General features: G+C 63.4%; 3 protein-coding genes across 4 annotated transcripts; 2 read left to right on the plus strand and 1 right to left on the minus strand.

The window, feature by feature from the left end:
• Nucleotides 1-1,358: 1,358 nt before the first annotated feature.
• ENTPD2 (ectonucleoside triphosphate diphosphohydrolase 2) lies at nucleotides 1,359-10,915 on the plus strand. Its single transcript, XM_068413706.1, has 9 exons — nucleotides 1,359-1,527; nucleotides 6,300-6,417; nucleotides 6,947-7,097; nucleotides 7,746-7,905; nucleotides 8,006-8,233; nucleotides 8,542-8,808; nucleotides 9,010-9,129; nucleotides 9,408-9,542; nucleotides 9,818-10,915. The coding sequence occupies exons 1-9, from the start codon at nucleotides 1,417-1,419 to the stop codon at nucleotides 10,016-10,018; spliced, it is 1,491 nt and encodes a 496-aa protein (XP_068269807.1). The 5' UTR covers nucleotides 1,359-1,416; the 3' UTR covers nucleotides 10,019-10,915.
• Nucleotides 10,916-12,051: 1,136 nt separating this feature from the next.
• On the minus strand, nucleotides 12,052-13,878 carry TMEM141 (transmembrane protein 141). Its single transcript, XM_068413906.1, has 5 exons — nucleotides 13,696-13,878; nucleotides 13,531-13,597; nucleotides 13,324-13,407; nucleotides 12,986-13,117; nucleotides 12,052-12,334 (listed from the first exon to the last, which is right to left on the minus strand). The coding sequence occupies exons 1-5, from the start codon at nucleotides 13,747-13,749 to the stop codon at nucleotides 12,255-12,257; spliced, it is 417 nt and encodes a 138-aa protein (XP_068270007.1). The 5' UTR covers nucleotides 13,750-13,878; the 3' UTR covers nucleotides 12,052-12,254.
• On the plus strand, nucleotides 13,805-16,370 carry PAXX (PAXX non-homologous end joining factor). 2 transcript variants are annotated; one of them, XM_068413904.1, is made up of 7 exons: nucleotides 13,805-13,916; nucleotides 14,062-14,122; nucleotides 14,217-14,251; nucleotides 14,389-14,588; nucleotides 15,125-15,199; nucleotides 15,698-15,791; nucleotides 15,907-16,370. In XM_068413904.1, exons 1-7 carry the CDS (start codon nucleotides 13,819-13,821, stop codon nucleotides 15,944-15,946), a joined length of 603 nt encoding a protein of 200 aa, XP_068270005.1. In that variant the 5' UTR covers nucleotides 13,805-13,818; the 3' UTR covers nucleotides 15,947-16,370. The 2 variants fall into 2 exon arrangements, with proteins under 2 accessions (XP_068270005.1, XP_068270006.1); XM_068413905.1 differs by having other exon boundaries at nucleotides 15,128-15,199.
• Nucleotides 16,371-17,067: the final 697 nt, after the last annotated feature.

Below are 17,067 nucleotides of genomic sequence, written 5' to 3' on the forward strand. Positions count from 1 at the left end.
ATCTCTCATCTCAATCTCCCCTCTTTCAGTTTAAAACCATCCCCCCTCGTCCTATCACTCCATGCCCTTGTAAAAAGCTCCTCTCCAGCTTTCCTGTAGCCCTTCAGGTACTGGAAGGTCCTAGAAGGTCTCCCCAGAGCCTTCTCTTCTCCAGGCTGAACAGCCCCAGCTCTCTCAGCCTGTCTCCATAGCAGAGGGGCTCCAGCCCTCGGAGCATCTCCGTGGCCTCCTCTGGACTCGCTCCAACAGCTCCATGTCCTTCTGATGTTGGGGGCCCCAGAGCTGGAGACAGCACTGCAGGGGGGGTCTCACGAGAGCGGAGTCCTTGGTACAGGCTGGGCCCCTCGAGCCCCTCTGCACCCAGATACCACAGCGATGGGCAGGAAGCTCTGCAGAAACCCCAGCGCTGGTGCAATACGCGTTACATGCAGGGCAGCCGTGAGCAGCAGAAAAAGTGGCTTGCTTCAAAAAAAATTCAGAAGTGAGGCAAGCTGTGAGGAGCTGAAGTGTGACCCTCCAGCCTGCAACCCAGCTGGGCTGGAAGCCGCGTCCTCCTTCAGCCTCCTCTCCTTGGAGATATCTCCTTGTTTATTATTTTGTTCACTGTTTCATCCCTCTGTGTAAGCAAGCTCAAAATGTCCTTCTCAGAGCCAGGGGCCCAACCTTCCTTGGCTCCCTGCTCCATGTAGAAACACATTACATTATTCACTTGTGACCGTATTAAAAACAATCTCAATATACATCTGGGCTCCTCAGGGCTGTCACGAAACTCCTTGTAATGATTAAAAGCAGTAGCAGATTCATAGCTGTTAATCATGGTAGGTGAGACACCTTCTCAGAGCTTTTCTGTTGCTCAGGATGTTCTCAGAGCTTCCATCAAACCCATCTCTGGGCTGAGCCCCGGGGCAGGGGCGATGCCTTGGTGAGGGGCAGGATGGGGCTGAGCCCTGGGTCAAGGACAATGCCTGGTGGGGGGAGAAGATGGGACTGATTCCAGGGACAGAGGATATGGCCGGGGAGGAGGGACAGGGTGGGGCTGAGCCCCGAGGAAACGGTGGTGCCCCGGGTGGGGGGGACAGGACAAGGCTGATTCAGGGGCAGGGGCTGATCCTGGGGTGGGGGAGATGGGGCTGATCCCGGGGCAAGGGTGGTGCCCGGGGGACCGGGATGGGGCTGATCCCGGGGCAGGGGCGATGCCCGGGGCGGGGGGGCAGGACGGAGCCGAGCCCGGGGCAGGGGTAGAGGTGGGACCCGCAGCCCGGCGGAGCCCGGTGTCCCGCCCGGGTGGGCCGGGGCGGCGGTGACTCAGCCGGGAGAGGCGGGCGAGGAGGAGGAGGAGGCGGCGGGGGAGGAGGAGCAGCAGGAGCCGCCGCAGCCGCCGCGGAGCCGCTCACCTGCCCCCGCTCCGGCCCCGCCATGGCCCGCCGGGTCGCCGCCGTCCTCCTGCTCCTCGCCCTCGGTTGCCTCCTGGGCATCCTCCTGCTCTGCCTCGGCTCCGGGGACACGCGGGGCCCGCCGGGCTTCAAGGTGAGCGGGGCCGGCACGGAGGGCACCGGGCACGGAGGGGACGGGGACAGCGGGCACCGGGGGGACCTGGGCTACCGGGGGCTGCGGGAGCCTCAGTGGGGACCCCGGTCTGCGGGATCGCCCGGTGCGGGAGAGGCTCCGGCATCCAGGGGATCCCCCGTGTCACGGGGGGCCACCGGGGCTGGGGGGGGTCCCCGAGCTGCGGGGTGGGGGTGGCAGGGAGCAGCCCCCCGGCTGCGGGGACAGCAGCGAGCCCCCCCGGCTGCCCATCCCCGGCGCCTCAAACCTGCGCTTTGACAGAGGAATCTTTTGAACACACTCAAAAATAGCGGTGGCGTGGCTGGATGCGGCCCCCCAGGCCAGAGCAGCCGTGTCAGCATCTGCTCCCGCGGCTCTGGGGATGGGGCACCCCTGCGCACCCCAGCATCGCCCCGCGTCCCTGGGCTCCGGCTGCCGGAGGAGAAATGCCCATCCCGATGAAAACGAGCTGCTTTTTTTCCCTTTTTCATTGTAAGATTAGACGCCGAAAGAAGTTCCCAACCAATTTCTTGTTGGCAAAGTCCCCCAGTTGGCTCTTCTGCAGCTCAAGCCTTTTGTTTTAAAAAAGTCTTATTTTTTTGGTGACAGACCCAGCTATTCTATTAGGAGCAGACTCTTGTCCTGGAAAATGGTTCATCCCAAACCCCCTTTTTCTCATCCCAAGCAATTTGCTTGGAAACTTTCTGAGCCAGCCTGGATACCAGATGTGTTCTTCTCTCCGGGTTTGTCAGATGTAATGAAGAGTAGCTTGAGAAAACGAGCTGGCTTAGCCAAGATGAGACTCGCTGCTGTTAGCATAACTAGCAACAATTAACTCTTTCCCCAGGACACCTTTCTTTGCCACCCATTGCCACATACTGGGGCGTATTGAGCAGTGCCCGTAGCTGGTTTCAAAATGGATTTTTGTCTCTTTGGACATGGGGGAATCAGATGGATCGGTGCTGAGAGCCCTATGTGCAGCACTTGAGTCAGCCTGGGAAGTCTTTTCTCCTCTGGTTCCAAGATGGATCTTTGCTTTTAAGCCAAATGTATACCCAGAAATGTAATTTTTGAGGTTTTTGTGCTTTTTTCTCTCTCTGGGCAGTAGCACCTTCCAGTCTGCAGCCAACGCTGCGATTTGGGGCTGAGCATCCCCAAACACGCACGTGGGTCCTGGCCCTGCTCTGCCCGAGGCTGTGCCGCCCAGCCCGGGGACTTGGGGTCCTGCACTGTTCCTGGATGTGCCAAGCACACGTGAGGTCCAGCACGGTGTGTGCGGTGAGGCGCTGCCCGCCGGAGCTCGGTACCGGTGTCACAGCAGTGCCTGTTCCCGTGGGGCTGGCGCCAGGCAGGCACCGAGGGGTTTGCTTCTGCACAAAGCTCAGGGCTGTTTGGGGGATGCAAAGCTTTGTCTCATGCTAACTCAGCCCGAAATGTGCAGACACGATTTAGAGAAGGTTGGTCCTGCTGTGGGGGACCCCGGGCACGTCCTCTCCACTCGCCTGGGCAAGATGTCATCCTTGCTGGCTCAGCCCACATTAGCAGCAGCTCCTGGGTGATGGCACTGTTCACTGCTGAGCTATGGCTCCATGTCTTCCCTCTCCAGCTCTTTTCCTTGGAATATAGCCCCAAAAATCCCCCAGAGCCGTTATCCTGCTGCCAGAGGGGCTGATCCTGGGAGCGTGGTGTTCCCCTTCCCTCGCGGGTCCGCAGCAGGGCTTACGGCACTGCCGCCTGACGGCGTGGAGCTGTTGCCTTCTTTCGACACCCCTTTTTTCCCTTCTTTTGGCCAATCTCTTCGCTGGCCGTTACAAAGCCTGCCGGGCTCTCCCCCTGCCAGCCATCCCAGGGGAGCTGCGGCTCCTGCGGGAGGAAGGAAACCCCTCACAACCCACCACAGACCTGGGGAGCCCCACGGGTCTCATCACCCTCCAGGGAGGCGGGATGTTGTGGGGCCGGGCTGAGCCCCCACTGCACCGTTGGGCTGCCCAGAGAGCCTGTGGGGTGGGGGGCTGGAGGCACGGCCACGGGGCATGGTGCTGGGCTGCAGCGAGCTGAGCAGTTCTCAGCGTCCGCCTCCTCCCCTGGGGTGTGGGCTGTTTCTGGGCAGAGCCACGCACTCACCAGGAGACCTGAGCCCTACTCGTGTCTTTGTTGCCCCGTGGCCTTTGGGGACATCCCCACCCTCTGCGTCCCCTCTGCAGGGGCTTCAGGACTGAGCAGCCCTGGCTGGGGTGGGACAGAGCCCGCGGGACCATGGGTGAGCCAGGAGGCAGCGGGGCCGAGGGTGGCACGGGGACACTGTCCCGGCGCGGGGCCATGCCGCAGACCCCCGTGTCTCCCAGCCCTGTGGAAACACCAGTGTCTGGTCGGGGGGTCCTCTTAGAAAAATCCATCATCCCTGTGCCACCAGGAGATGCTGGGGCTGGGGCCTGTCCCACGGGCTGGGGCCAGAGCCTTGAACACGTGTGCGAGGCCCCGCCAAGCGCCGGGGTGCTGCCAGCCGAGCGTGCCGGAGCAGATGAGAGGGATGATGAGAGCCAGGCACCGGCATGGGAGCATGTCAGGGCATCCTTGTGTCCCTCCAGCCCTCGCTTCCAGCCCGCTCGTTGGCAGGCGCAGGACACCTCGGTAGGAAGAGCTGAGGGCAGCGCTTACGCTGCAGATCACGAACAAGGTGGGTTTTCATCCAGGTTTCCCATCTGCAGGGCCCCTGCAGACACCCTGCCTGTGCCCCCCGCAGGGCTGTGAGCCCACAGCTCGGCCACGGCTTGAGCCCGCACGACGGCTCGCTCTGCGCCGGGTGACACAGTGGGTCCAATGCCCGGGCACAGGGGCTGGCACAGGGGCTGGGATAGGGACAGGGGCTGGGATAGGGACAGGGACAGGGGCTGGGACAGGGACAGGAGCTGGGACAGGGGCTGGGACAGGAGCTGGGATGGGGCTGGCACCATCGCAGCCTCGCTGTAGGTGACCCCATCCCCAATTCCCACGCGGGTGCTGGAGGTGTGTGTGTACCCCCGGGTCTGGAGGAGGGGACAGGACCTCTCCTTCATCCCTGGGGACCCTCTGGACCGTCCAGGTCTGCCTCGGTCCCTTCACATGTGCACGTGGCTCCCACTCCTGCTCAGTGTCACCAGCGCTGCCGGGGAGGACGGCTCCTCGGTGGGGACAGGCTGGGGTGCCAAACCCTGTGCCCCTCGGGAGTGGGGCAGAGGGGGCTGGTGCGAGGCCGCGGCGGCTCCTCTCGTGCCAGGGCAGCCGGGGAGCGGGCTGTGGCCCCGGCGGCTGGCTGGGTGCCGGGCACTCCCTGCCGCTGGCAGCACCCACCACGCTGCCGGCGTTCGTGTTGCCGCACGTCGTTACCTTGGCCGGGCCCGAGCGCTGCTACCTGCGCTGCTAGGGGGGGTCCCACGGACCGTCCCTCTCCCACGAGTCCTGGGGCTGCTGCCCATGGGCTCTGCCCGCCGGGGCGTGAGAGCAGAGACCGGGATGCGCCCGCGTGGGGCGGCTGGTCCTGCAGCCTGCCCTGGCCGTGTCACTGTCACCCTGCATGTGACACCCCCCCGCAGGGGTTGCTGTGGGTGCGGGGTCGGTGCCAGCTCTCACTGCCAGCAGAGCCGCTTTCCTGGGCCTGAGCAGGCACCACGGCTGCCCCGGGCACACGCACACACCCACACGTGTGCCCACACATGTGTGCGTGCCCACGCACACCCGCACATGTATGCACAGACACACGGGCACCCACATGCACACAAACACATCGGCACACCCATGTGCGTGTACACCCCACCCGTGCACACCCATGTGCGTGCCCCCCCACACGCAGGTACCTCCACACCTAAATTTGCACACACGTATGTCCATGCACCCCCCCCACGTGCACACCAGCAGGCACGTGCACCACACGCACACATACATGCAGGCACATCCACGCATGTGTGCACCTACATGTGTGCACATCCCACACGTGCAAACCCCCTGCCACATATGCAGCCCTTCATGTGCAATGCCACACGTGCGGCTGGCAGGGACAGGGACAGGGATGGGGACAGGTTTAAGCTGTAAGTGGTTTCACCACAGAGATGCTCAGCTGCTTTCCCCCCCACAAGACTCGCAGCATCCCCTCTGGCAGCTAAGCGGCTCTGGTGCGGGCACGGCGGGGGCCAGGGCAGGCAGCCCTGAGCCCGCAGGCAGCTGGGGGGTGAGGCAGAGGGGTCTGACCGGGGGGGCTGAAGGCAGCACAGGGCGGCCCCTCCCCAAGAGCTGGGTAACCTTGTTTGGCAGGAGGGAGCGGGGTTATTTATAGCCGGAGAATGGCCGAGCCATACAAGGGCAGGAGGGACGAGGTGCCTGGCTGCCCTTCTTTGGCGAGCTGCATCCCCAAGGGGCCGCTCCCAGGTGTCCCCCCCACTGCTGGCCCTAGGGACCACGGCTCAGCACAGATGCCCACCGGCCAGGAGCGATGCTGCAGGGAAACGGGAGCAAGTGGGGGCGAGGGGGGGAGAGCATCCCACGCTGGGCTCAAGGAGGCAACGAGGTCCCCATGCCCAACAAGCTGGAGTCCCTGTGCTGTGCCAAGCGGTGTCCTGGGGTGGCTGGTGTCCCCGGCTGGGGCACTGCCAGGGCACTGCCAGGGCAGGACCGGCCAGGCACGGTGGATCGCTGAGCCCCAGTGCCTTCCCTCAGGGTGGCCTGGGGCAGCCGGGGGGTCTCCTGCCTCCAGCCTGACCTGCTGCCTCCCCTCCCCGCAGTATGGCATCGTGCTGGACGCTGGGTCCTCCCACACGGCCATGTTCGTCTACAAGTGGCCTGCGGACAAGGAGAACGACACCGGGGTGGTCGGCGAGCACAGCATGTGCGATGTGGAGGGTAAGGGCTGTCCCAGTCCCCGGGGGCTGGTGGCAGGGACTGGCATGTCCCCTGCAGGCAGGGCACCGTGGCAGTGCAAACACCCCTGCCATGCCCAGCTGCTCCCCGTGCGTTCACCAGCGTGGTGAGGTGTTACAAGGGGTCCAGCTCCATTCCCAAAACCTCCTCCATCTCCCCCCAAGGCTTGCAGCCGTGCTGGCCTGGGGTTTATCTTTTCCTGGCGTATATTGAACCATCAGGGAACAATTCAGCTCCCTGCCTGGCCCAGCGAGGAGCAAGGGACGGTTTTCCACTCTCTGTTTAAGCAACCTTTCCCCGGCTGTCAGCCCGTGGGGGATGTGGCGTGGGCAGGGAGATGTGGCTGGACTCTGGATGGCTCCATGCCCACAGAAACCTGCAGCACCCGCCCTTCGAACGGCCTGGGAGGGGCAAAGCTGCCCACCCAGCATCTTCCTCCTGCCCACCGAGCATCTTCCCACCGAGCATCTTCCCACCGCCCGCACGGAGCAATGCTCTTTCCCCTCCGCAGGTCCCGGCATCTCCAGCTACAGCTCCAACCCTCCAGCCGCCGGGACAAGCTTGGTGCAGTGCCTGAACCAGGCTCTGAGGGACGTGCCCAAGGAGAAGCACGCGGGCACCCCGCTCTACCTGGGTGCCACAGCCGGCATGCGCCTGCTCAAGTGAGTGATTGCTCTGGCTGTGCCGGCTGCCCAGCCTCAAACACTGCCTGGGGGGGGGGTCCTGCTGTGCCACCCTGCCATGCCACCCTGCCGTGTCACCACCCATGGCGAGGTGGAGATGGTGAAGGACAGCCGCGGTGTCTCCCCTTTGCCAGGCGAAGCTCCCGACCCTCCCAGCTGCCCACCTTCACATCCCTTTCGGAGCAGGAGATGCTCTGCAGGGCACAGCACATCCCTGGCTGTGAAAAGGGGCTGGTGTGGGGCTGGCACCGGGATAACCCAGCCAGTTCTTTTTCATTAGCCAGGAGGAAAGTCCCCCTGCACCCACTGCCAGCCTGATGGGACACAGTGAGAATAAATCCCCCCCCCGAAACCACCCAGAGCAGGGAGTTGTGCCTCCCTCACCCAGCCACAGGCTGTGGCTCAGGAGGAGGGAGCACACCTCCGTCCCTGCCGCCTGCCTCCTTCTCCAGCAGGGACAAGGGGAATTAGCTGGGGGTTTTGGGGGGGCATCCCTGCAGGTACCCAGGCGAGGACCCATCCGCCTCCTGCCCCACGTGCCGTGGCGGGGCCGGGCCCCGAGGGCTGTGCGGGCAGCGGGGGCTCCGCTCGCGGCACCCCGGTGCAGCCCTGCCCCTCTGCCCGCAGCATCGCCGACCCGCAGGCTGCCGATGCCGTCCTCAGCGCCGTGGCGGCCACGCTGAAGTCGTACCCCTTCGATTTCCGGGGCGCAAAGATCCTGTCGGGGGAAGATGAAGGGGTTTTTGGCTGGGTCACAGCAAACTACCTCCTGGAGAACTTCATCAAGGTGGGTAGGGGATGGTGGCACCCGCCGGGGACGGCTGTGGTGGCCAGGCTGTCCCACAGCTCATCACATCCTTGTGCCCGCTCTTGTCTTCCTCGCTCAGCGCGGGTGGCTCGGGGAATGGATCCAGCCCCAGAAGAAGACCCTGGGGGCCATGGACTTCGGGGGAGCTTCCACACAGATCACCTTTGAAACCAAGGACACCATCGAAGACCCCAGAAACGAGGTGATGCTGAAGCTGTATGGCCAGGCGTACAAAGTGTACACCCACAGCTTCCTCTGCTACGGACGGGACCAGGTCCTCAAGAGGCTGCTCTCAAAGCTCCTCCAGGTACCAGCATGTGCTCGATGGGGATGCTAGCTGTCACCACCCCTCAGTTACCCTCTCACCCTGGTGTTTATACAGGGGTGTCCCCCAGCCCTGGCTTTAGGATAGCTCCATGGGTCCAGCTGCCCCAGCCAACTCTTGGGTTTTGCCCCTGATGTTCTCTCATGGTCCCAGGGCTTCCTCCCACCCTCTCCATAAGGTGTTGTACCCCTCGGCCAGAGCCAAGATGTCCTGAGTCATTTGCCGTGCAGCACCGGGGGAGCCGGGGCTACAGCACAGCTCACACATCCCATGTGTCGCTTCTCCGTCAGGCTGAGAGCTACCAAGCAACCGTCTCCCATCCCTGCTGGCCCAGGGGCTACCAGAAGAGCCTGTCGCTGAGCAGTGTCTACGACAGCCCCTGCACGGAGAAGGAGAGGCCCAGCCTTGCCCTCAACACCACCATTGCTGTTGTTGGCACCGGGAATGGGAGCCTCTGTGCCCTGCACATCAGCAAGCTCTTCGACTTCACCACCTGCTCCTTCTCCCGCTGCTCCTTCGATGGCATTTTCCAGCCGGAGGTTTCGGGAAACTTCATTGTAAGTCCTGGCATGGAGCAGGGTGGTGGCCTGGCTGCTGGATGGGCAGGTGTCCCTGGCTCCCTGGCATCATGTGGTGGCAAAGCCAGACCCCCAGCTCTGCAAGGGCAGTCACTTGTGCCAACCACGCCGGTCAGAGCGGCTGTTCGTGGTGAGGGTTTGCTCCCAGCCTGTCCCCAGCTGCCTCCTTTCCTCCGTCAGGCCTTCTCTGCTTTCTTCTACACGGTCGACTTCATCCAGACAGTGATGGGGAGACCTGTGCACTTGCCCAGTGACCTGAAGGATGCTGCCAAGACCATCTGTGCCACCAGCTGGAGCGAGGTAGGCTCCTCGGGCATGGTGGAGAAGAGAGGGCTGCTCCATGTGGGGCATCACTCAGGCTCTGAGAGCAGCCCTTGAGGGGGCTGGGTGTCCTGGCACCCAGGGAATAGGGGGAGAGTGGGTGACAGCTCCTACATGGGACCAGGAGAGGCTCAGGTGGGTAGGGTCAGTGCCTTGACTAGCCAGATGCAACCACCCAGAGCTACAGGCCACAGAAACAAAGCCTGGACCCTGTTGGCTTGACCCCTTTCCTCTGTCTCTCCATGCATCCCACCCAGCTGCTCCAGAAAGCCCCTAAGCTGGAGAAGAGACTGGCGGATTACTGTGCTGTCAGCACGTTCGTTTATTTGCTCACCACCAAAGGCTACAACTTCAACAACCATTCCTTCCCCAACATCGCCTTCCAGAAGAAGGTGGGTAACACCAGAGCACATACTCGTGCCATGGTATCTGCTTGGAGTTAGGCCAAAAAGCCCTGCAGGAGCGCTTGGACCTCACATCGCTTGGTCCAAGGGCTGGGTCCTGCAGGCTGGTCGGACCCATGGCCGAGTGAGGGCTCAGGGAGCTGTGGACTCCCCCATGCCCCTCTCCTCCATTGGGCTGACACTGGGGTGGTCCCTGGAAGATCTCTTGAGGCCCGTGGAGCTGGGGTGACTGGGGTGGTGACCATGCCATGGTGTTTCCACAGGCAGGAGAAACCTCCATCGGCTGGGCCCTGGGCTACATGCTGAACCTCACCAACATGATCCCGGCGGAGAAGCCCTCTTCCCACAAAAGCATGCTGTACAACTACTGGGTCATGCTCATCCTGCTCTTCGTGGTCACCACCCTGACGTCTCTGGTGACAGCCGTCTGCCTGCTCCGGCGCAGCAAGTCCAGCTCAATCTAACGGCAGGGACAGGGTGGGCCTTGCCTGTGGGATCCAGCACTGTCCTTCCTGCTGGAGTCTCCGTGGCCTGAACACTTGGGATGCAGCAAGTGCTCGGAGATGTCCTCCTCCAGTACCTGATGCTGCCTGTCCCAGAAGGAAAGCTGTCCCTTTTTGCCCTCCCCTTGCTTTCAAGCTGGAGAAAGGGGGGGACAGAAGAGGACTGCTGGCCCCGCAGGAGAATGGCTTAAGGGTTTCCCACTGCTACTCAGGGACGGACCCCGCAGCAGGCTCGGGATTTAGACATTCAGACCTGGGGCATCTTTCTGCCATCAGACCTGGGCTGGACTGGGCCAGTAAGTCCAGACAACAGCAGGGTTTATTCTCATGTGCATGGGGTGGGTGGGGGATATTACTTACACTAGTCCTTACAGCTGACCTCTCTAGCCTGTCCCTGGGGCATCAGCCCTGCCTCCCGGGCACCACCCAGAGCCCATGCTGTCTTTGTGACTGATGCACAAACCCCACTGACCTTCCTGAGGGCCAGATCTTGGCCTGGACTTCCACCAGCCTCCGCACAGGGGCTTAGCAACAACCAGACGTGGGGAGCAGGCAGATTCCCAGGTCCCGCTTCAGCAACCAGACACGGTGCCTTCCCCACGCCTGTGGTTCCTAAGCCAGACTCGCCTTTGCCACAGCCAGAGCCTCCTCCGTCCCCCCGGCAGCGGCACAAAAAGTCCCCGTGGCTCCTTTGCGCGTGGCCGTGCCAGCGCGGAGGTGAGGGGCTCGCTGCGGGAGTGGGGCTTTGCGCTGCTTTAGGATTTGAGCCCCGCGTCGCCCCATGCCAGGGGGCTGGGAGGATGCACCTTCATTTCCAACCGAGAACAGGGACATGCAAAAGTGCAGAAGATTTGGTTTCGTTTGGTTATTTTTTTTTATAATCAGAAATAAATCTTTGTAACCACTCCTATGGCTCTGTGGCTTTTGATCAGCAACAGGCTGATCCAGCCTGGCTGTCCCGCAGGGGTAGAGCCGCTTACGGGGTCTACTTGGACACAGCTGCAGGTCAGGCTCTGCCTGAAGGTCTCAATCCCTCCCAGTCTGCCCAGTGCTGATACACCATCATGGCTTGGTATGCTCTACCAGCCTGGGGAACCCCTGAAGATGGACCAAGGTGGGCTTGAAACCTCCAGACTCATGCCTGCTTGGAGGTGGAAGAGTTTCAACCAGCCACGGTTGCAAAGTTGAGGTTTCCCCATAACCACATAATCCCTGGAGGTGTTTAAAAGCCGTGTAGATGTGGTGCTGAGGGACATGGGTTAGTGGTGGCCTTGGCAGTGGTGGGTTAGCGGTTGGACTCGATCTTAAAGGTCCTTTCCAACCAAAATGCTTCTGTGATTCCCCGCAGCCACTTCGCTCTTAGCTGCTTTGGTGGCTGCTCCCCACCTCTATGCACAGCCCAAGCGTGACACCAGTTCAAAAGATGTTCTGAGCCCTCAAACCCAGTTTCCTTCCCTGGCCCCTCATCTCCCCAGCATAGCGACTCCCTCCCGTGGCGAGGCTCGGGGACTGTCTCCAGCTCTCACACGGAACGAGGCATTTCTGGTCTCTGAAGCTGGAAGGCTGCTGCTCTGCTCCAAGAAACCAGCTGGCTTCCACAACCCTGGCAAGGCTTCCCCATCTAAGAAATTCAGCTGCAGCTGAATCAGAGCTGGACACCCACCAAGAGCAGCCAGTTTGCCTTAGTCATGACTCGGAGTTTGTTGTTAGGAAAAAATGAAGTAAAAGAGGCTTCTTCATCTTCCCACGGGCCCCTCTGGATGTGTGCGATTCGAGACAGCACCGTTCCCTTGCTGGCTGGTTATGGCAGCTTCGCTCAGACCCGTCCGTGTCTGCAGTCACTTCGCAGCCCTGTGTGGCTGGATTGTGGGTGCCGTGGCCTCAGGGGTACCAGAGCTGTCTGCTCCAATGTCTACCACGGCGGCTGCCTCGGGGTGACATTTACCACCTGCAACCCAGCTCCTCCTGTCCCACCACCATCCACAACACGCACGTCCAGCTCTTGACTTTTATTGTACCCGCCACGTGCGATGTTCAGAGGCCACCCGGGAGGCAGCAATCCCTACGGTGCCTCCACCACGGTCTCACTGTGGAATTGACTCCCGGGCAGTGCCACAGAGCCCACCAGCCTCGCAGGCAGCACAGGCGCCGGCAGCGGTGAAGCAGGACACGGGCACGGCGCGCTGTGCTCCGCTGGCTACTCCACAACGTCCCCGTACTTGTTCCTCCTCACCGGCAGTGCCGTGCTCTCTCTGTCCTCTGGGCTGGGCAGATTTTCTGCAACAGAAAGAACAAGCTCCCTGGACCCCCAACTATCCCCTTTGCCGGGGGCGGGCAGAGAACCACAGAGCCCTGGTGAAGCGTTTAAAGCCTCTTCAGCTACCCCAGCTCTGGGAGCTCAAGGTACCAGTGGGAGAACGCAGCAAGCAGCCGTGGGAACCGCTCAGCAGTGGTAGTCCTAGTGCCCCTCCAGCTCTGCCTCCCACACCATAGAGAGGTGTGGAGGGGTTTACTGCCTCCCTCCATCCCCTACCCTCTTCTTCCTCTTCCAGCAAACACGCCCTTCACGCTGGCTCTCATGAATCCACGAAGCAGGCAGGGCAGCAGGCAGAAGCGAGTGCTCCCACCCCACGCTGCCAGCCCTGCTCAGGTACCTGCAGCGCAGGTGGAGGACCCGGAGCACAGAGGGACGCAGGAGCCGTGAGACCAGGCAGGGAGCTCCGGCCACCCTGGCACTGCTGCCTCCCCAGGTGCCTGCTCCCACCATCCCTCAGCTGCAGGGTGCCAGCACGGGACTTACGTGGGGATTTTAGCAATGACACAAACAGTCACCAGCTTAATTATGAGGCAGGAACAGCAAATTGTTGCAGCAGGAAAGAACCAGAAGCAACAAGCCCAGGGAAAGCAGCAGGGAGAGAGTGAACGTACCTGCGGGCTGAGACACCCTACCAGCCACGGCGAGCTCCTGCGGGGACTTGCCTGTCTCCAGGTAAATCCAGAAGTCAGAGCATTTCTGCGTCTCAGCTCTGGTTACCACGTAGCTGGCGAGGGACCCTACGGCTGAAGAGACAGAGATGCTCCCGACAGCACCAGCAGCAAGGGCGGGGAAAGCACCTGCCAGCCACCCCTGAGCCCCCCAGGGCTGTGGGGAGCAGGGATGTGACAGGAGCCAGGGAGGAAAATCCCCCAGGATCAGGACAAACAGCCCTTCTGCCTGCAGCCTGCCCCGAGCGGGACCCGCAGCCTGGCCCGGGCAGGGCGCTCACCCCCGGCCAGCAGCAGGCTCCACTGCAGGCTGTACGGCACCTTCCTCTGCACCAGCTTCTGCACGGCGAAGGCGGCTCCGCTGCCTGCCCAAACCCGGGGGGGCAAGCGCCGTTACCGGCCACAGCCCCCGCCCCACTGCGGAGCAGCCGCGGGGGAGCCGGGGGACATGGGGGGGGGGCACCAGGGGACACTGGGCCGGGCCGTACCTGCCAGGAAGGTGCCGATGCCCTTCATGAAGGCGTGGGACTGGCAGGCCGCGTACTGCTGCAGCGCCTGCGGAGCCACACTCAGCCCGGGGCACCGGCCGGCCCCCCCGGTGCCCGCACCCCCCTTCCCTCAGCCCTGCCACCCCCGGCCCCCCCAGGGCGCACCGGGTGCTTGGCGGCCACGCTGTCCTCCACCCGCCGCAGCCCCAGGTTAACCATGGCCCGGCTGCCGGCCCCAGTGCCGGGGAGGGCCCGCGGGCTTCGCCCGCCCCTTCCGCCGCTGCCGCTATGGCGGAGCCGGCCGGGCCCTTCCACCTGCTGCGGGCCGGGCCGGGCCGGTACCTCTGCTACTGCCGCCCCGGGCCCGGCCCTGGCGGCACCGTGTAGTGAGTGCGGGGCTGGGGCCGGGCCGGGAGCGGGGCTGGGGCTGGGGCCGGGACCGGGCCGGGGCCGGGCCGGGGCCGGGGCCGGGGCCGGGGCTGGGGCCGGGGCCGAGGGGCCCCGGCACAGCTGAGCCGCTGCCTCCCGCAGTGTGACCGACGCGCTGGAGGTCTGGGCCGGGGAGCTCGGCGCCCGCCCGCCGCTCGGCTGCGTACGTACCGGGGCTGGGGCGGCGGGGAAGGGCCGGGGCCGGGGCTGGGGGCCGGGACAGGCCGTTTCAGGACGTGTCCCCCTCTCCTCCTCAGCGGTGCCAGCCAGAGGAGCACGGCACGAAGCTCAGGTGGGTGCTGCAGCCGCGGGGACCGGGAGCCGGCCCCTCCGCCCAGGGCCCCCCCGACCCCGGCCCCTCCGCCCAGGGCCCCCCCGACCCCGGCCCCTCTGCCCAGGACCCCCCTCAGCCCGGCCTCGCCCGCACAGGGAGGCCTTGGGGCGCGGGGCCGCCTGGCTGAGCCTGGCCGAGGGGAAGGCCAGGCTGGAGCTGCGGGAGGAGGAGACGGCGGCCCGGTGCTCGGCCCTGGATCTCTTCAAGCTGCCCGTGGCCGAGGCGAGGAGCCAGCTGCAGGCGCTGGTGTTCGGCATGGCGGGGTGCATCGAGAGCCTGGAGAGACGCCTGGAAGGTCTGTGGGGGGACTTGGAAGGGGGTAAAGGCAGGAGGAGGGCGGGCAGCTCCCTTGCATCATCCCCCACACCCAAAGGGGCCCCAAGAGACCAGCTCAGGCAGCCGTGGGACAAGGTTGTGCCTCCCTGGCCTTGCCCCAGGTGGGTTCTCCTCACCAGTCCCGGGTGGAGTGGCCAGGAGGGCTGGGCAGCAGAGGTGCTGCCTTTTTCCTCCTTGGGCTGGCCAGTTCCCAAAGCTGGCCAGGGTCTGCACCTGACCGCCTTGGGCAGAAGAGATCCTGCATGAGACCAGGGGGTGCAGTGTTGTGTCTCTGTGCAGAAACACAACCGTGTCCTCATGGCCAGCACCAGCATCCCTGCGTGTGGGAGTCACCTTACAGAGGGCTCTATTTTAGGGGTCTAGGAAGATCTTGGGGCAGCTGGGAGGAGAACATGGCTCAGTTTGGCTGTGGAGGGGAGGGAGCTTGCTGGGGAGGCCTGGGGTGCTGCATGCCATATTGCAGTGTGTTGTCACAAGCTCTGGTTCCCGTCTCAGCAGTGGTGAAGACACAGGCGTCTTCCTGCAGCCCTGAGAAGAACGTTGCCAGGAGCCAGCAGCTCTTCCTGACAGGTAGGCAGTTGCCAGGGGCCACCTTACCCTGCTCCCGCTGCTTGTTTGCCTTCTTGTCCCCAGGAGGCTGCTGGTCCTGTGTCCATGTGCTCTCCAGGACACTCTGAGTCCCCTCGGCTGTGGCTGCTGTCAGCCACCCTGCTGTCCTGGTGCCCTTCCTGGCACAGAAGGGGCCAGGGCTCAGCGTGGCGGCTCTTGGGGTGTCTGGGATGCTCTGTGCTCAGGTCAGAAGCTGGGCATCGCCAGGCAGGTTGCTCACTAGTCTCCAGGAGGGAGGTCAGTCTTCGCTGCTCAGACTGGGGACCATGGCACATCCATGGCTCCCTGCTCCTTTGGGAGAGGAGACCAGGCTTGGCCCTTCCTGACCTACCACGGATACTGGGCCAGCCTGGCTGGGCTGCTGGAGGCTCACCCTGCGCATGAAGGGGCTTGCAGGGCTGACAAAGCAACGAGCTGACCTTTTGCAATCCCTGTCCTGCCTGTCCCCAACCGAGGCAGACCCCAGCCCCAGGAAGAACAGGAGTGCTGGCTTGGTTTTGCCAGCCAGGAGGAAGATCCCGGGAGAGTCTCTCATTAACCCTGGCTTCAAAAGGTAAGTGCTGCTCCCAGCCCAGTGCTGGGGCTGGGCTGTGCGGAGGGCCAGTGGACTCTGCATGGGAGCAGGGTGTGGGGCTTTGGGCTGTGACGCTCCCTCCATCTCCTTCTAGCAAGAAGGTACCGTCTGGAGTGGACTTCGAGGACTCCTGACCCGTGCTGTCCCGTCCCCCGATGACAGCCCTCCTGGAGCCTTGTCAGCTGTGCGTGTGGAGGAGGTTTCGCTGCACCCTGGGCCTGCTGAGCCCCTCGTGCCCAGGGAGGTGGACGGGGCAAGCAGGACCCAGGGGGCTGGAGCCAGCGCCCGGCAGGCCTGAGCAGGCAGCGGATCCTCAGCTGGTGGTGGCAGAGCCTTTGGAGGGGACAGCCGGGGCAGGGGTGACAGAAGTGGTGGCTTTTTTTCCTTGCAGCTCTTCGCTGCTGGCAGGGGCCACCTCTCTACCTCGCTTGCCATGAATTGGTGGGGTTTTTAAAGAACTTTTATATCGCTATGTAACAAAAAGATTGCCTGTGCTTAACTTATTGCCAGTAAAGCTGATTTTAGCCAGCTGGTCTCTGGGGACCGGGACAGTGCGGATTTGTTGGTCCATTCTGCCTTTCCCTTGCTCAGGAGCCCTGTGGCCAGTTTCCACTGAACCTGGAGGGTCAGGGGCTCAAAGGAGTTCACTTTCCTGCTACCTTTGTGCTAGTGGGCTGGTGGGTGAGAGGTTAGAGCCTTCCTGGAGAGCTGGGAGAATGGGCCCAGCCCTTGCTGGGGACTGGGAGGCTGGTACAAATTCCTGTGAGGGAGGAGAGCTTCTGGGGCTGGTCACTCCTGACTCACACTTGTCTCACTTGCGAAGCCTTTATTGGTTTCTGGGAGCTCTGGTACATGGCTTGGACTTGCCCCACTTCACCCCCATCCCTCTCCCAAATCTGCTCCAGAGAGCTTCCTCACGGCAGGTTCTGGGGGGACGGTGCCCTCTGCTCCCCTTGCCCAGGGTGCTGGGGACCGGGCTGTGCCCAGCACCCCTGGCACCCCCCTGGCTCTGTTCCCAGGGCTCTGCAGGGGCTCTGCCGGTTCCCCTCACCGGTGGCAGCTCCTCGGGGGCATCCTGCTGCCCTGGCACAGCCCTGCCTTGGGTCACTCGCGTGGCAGGTGGCCCGGTGGGCCTCTGAGGGACGCTGTGGGGATGCCCGCAGCCCTCTGCTTTGGGCAGCCTTCCCTCCCCAGCTCCTGCCCTTGCCCTCAGCGTTGCCCACCTTCAGTACAGGCAGCGCCCGTGGCTGTGGCC

Source organism: Nyctibius grandis, chromosome 16, assembly GCF_013368605.1.
Source record: "Nyctibius grandis isolate bNycGra1 chromosome 16, bNycGra1.pri, whole genome shotgun sequence".
In the NCBI taxonomy this organism is placed as follows: Eukaryota; Metazoa; Chordata; class Aves; order Nyctibiiformes; family Nyctibiidae; genus Nyctibius; species Nyctibius grandis.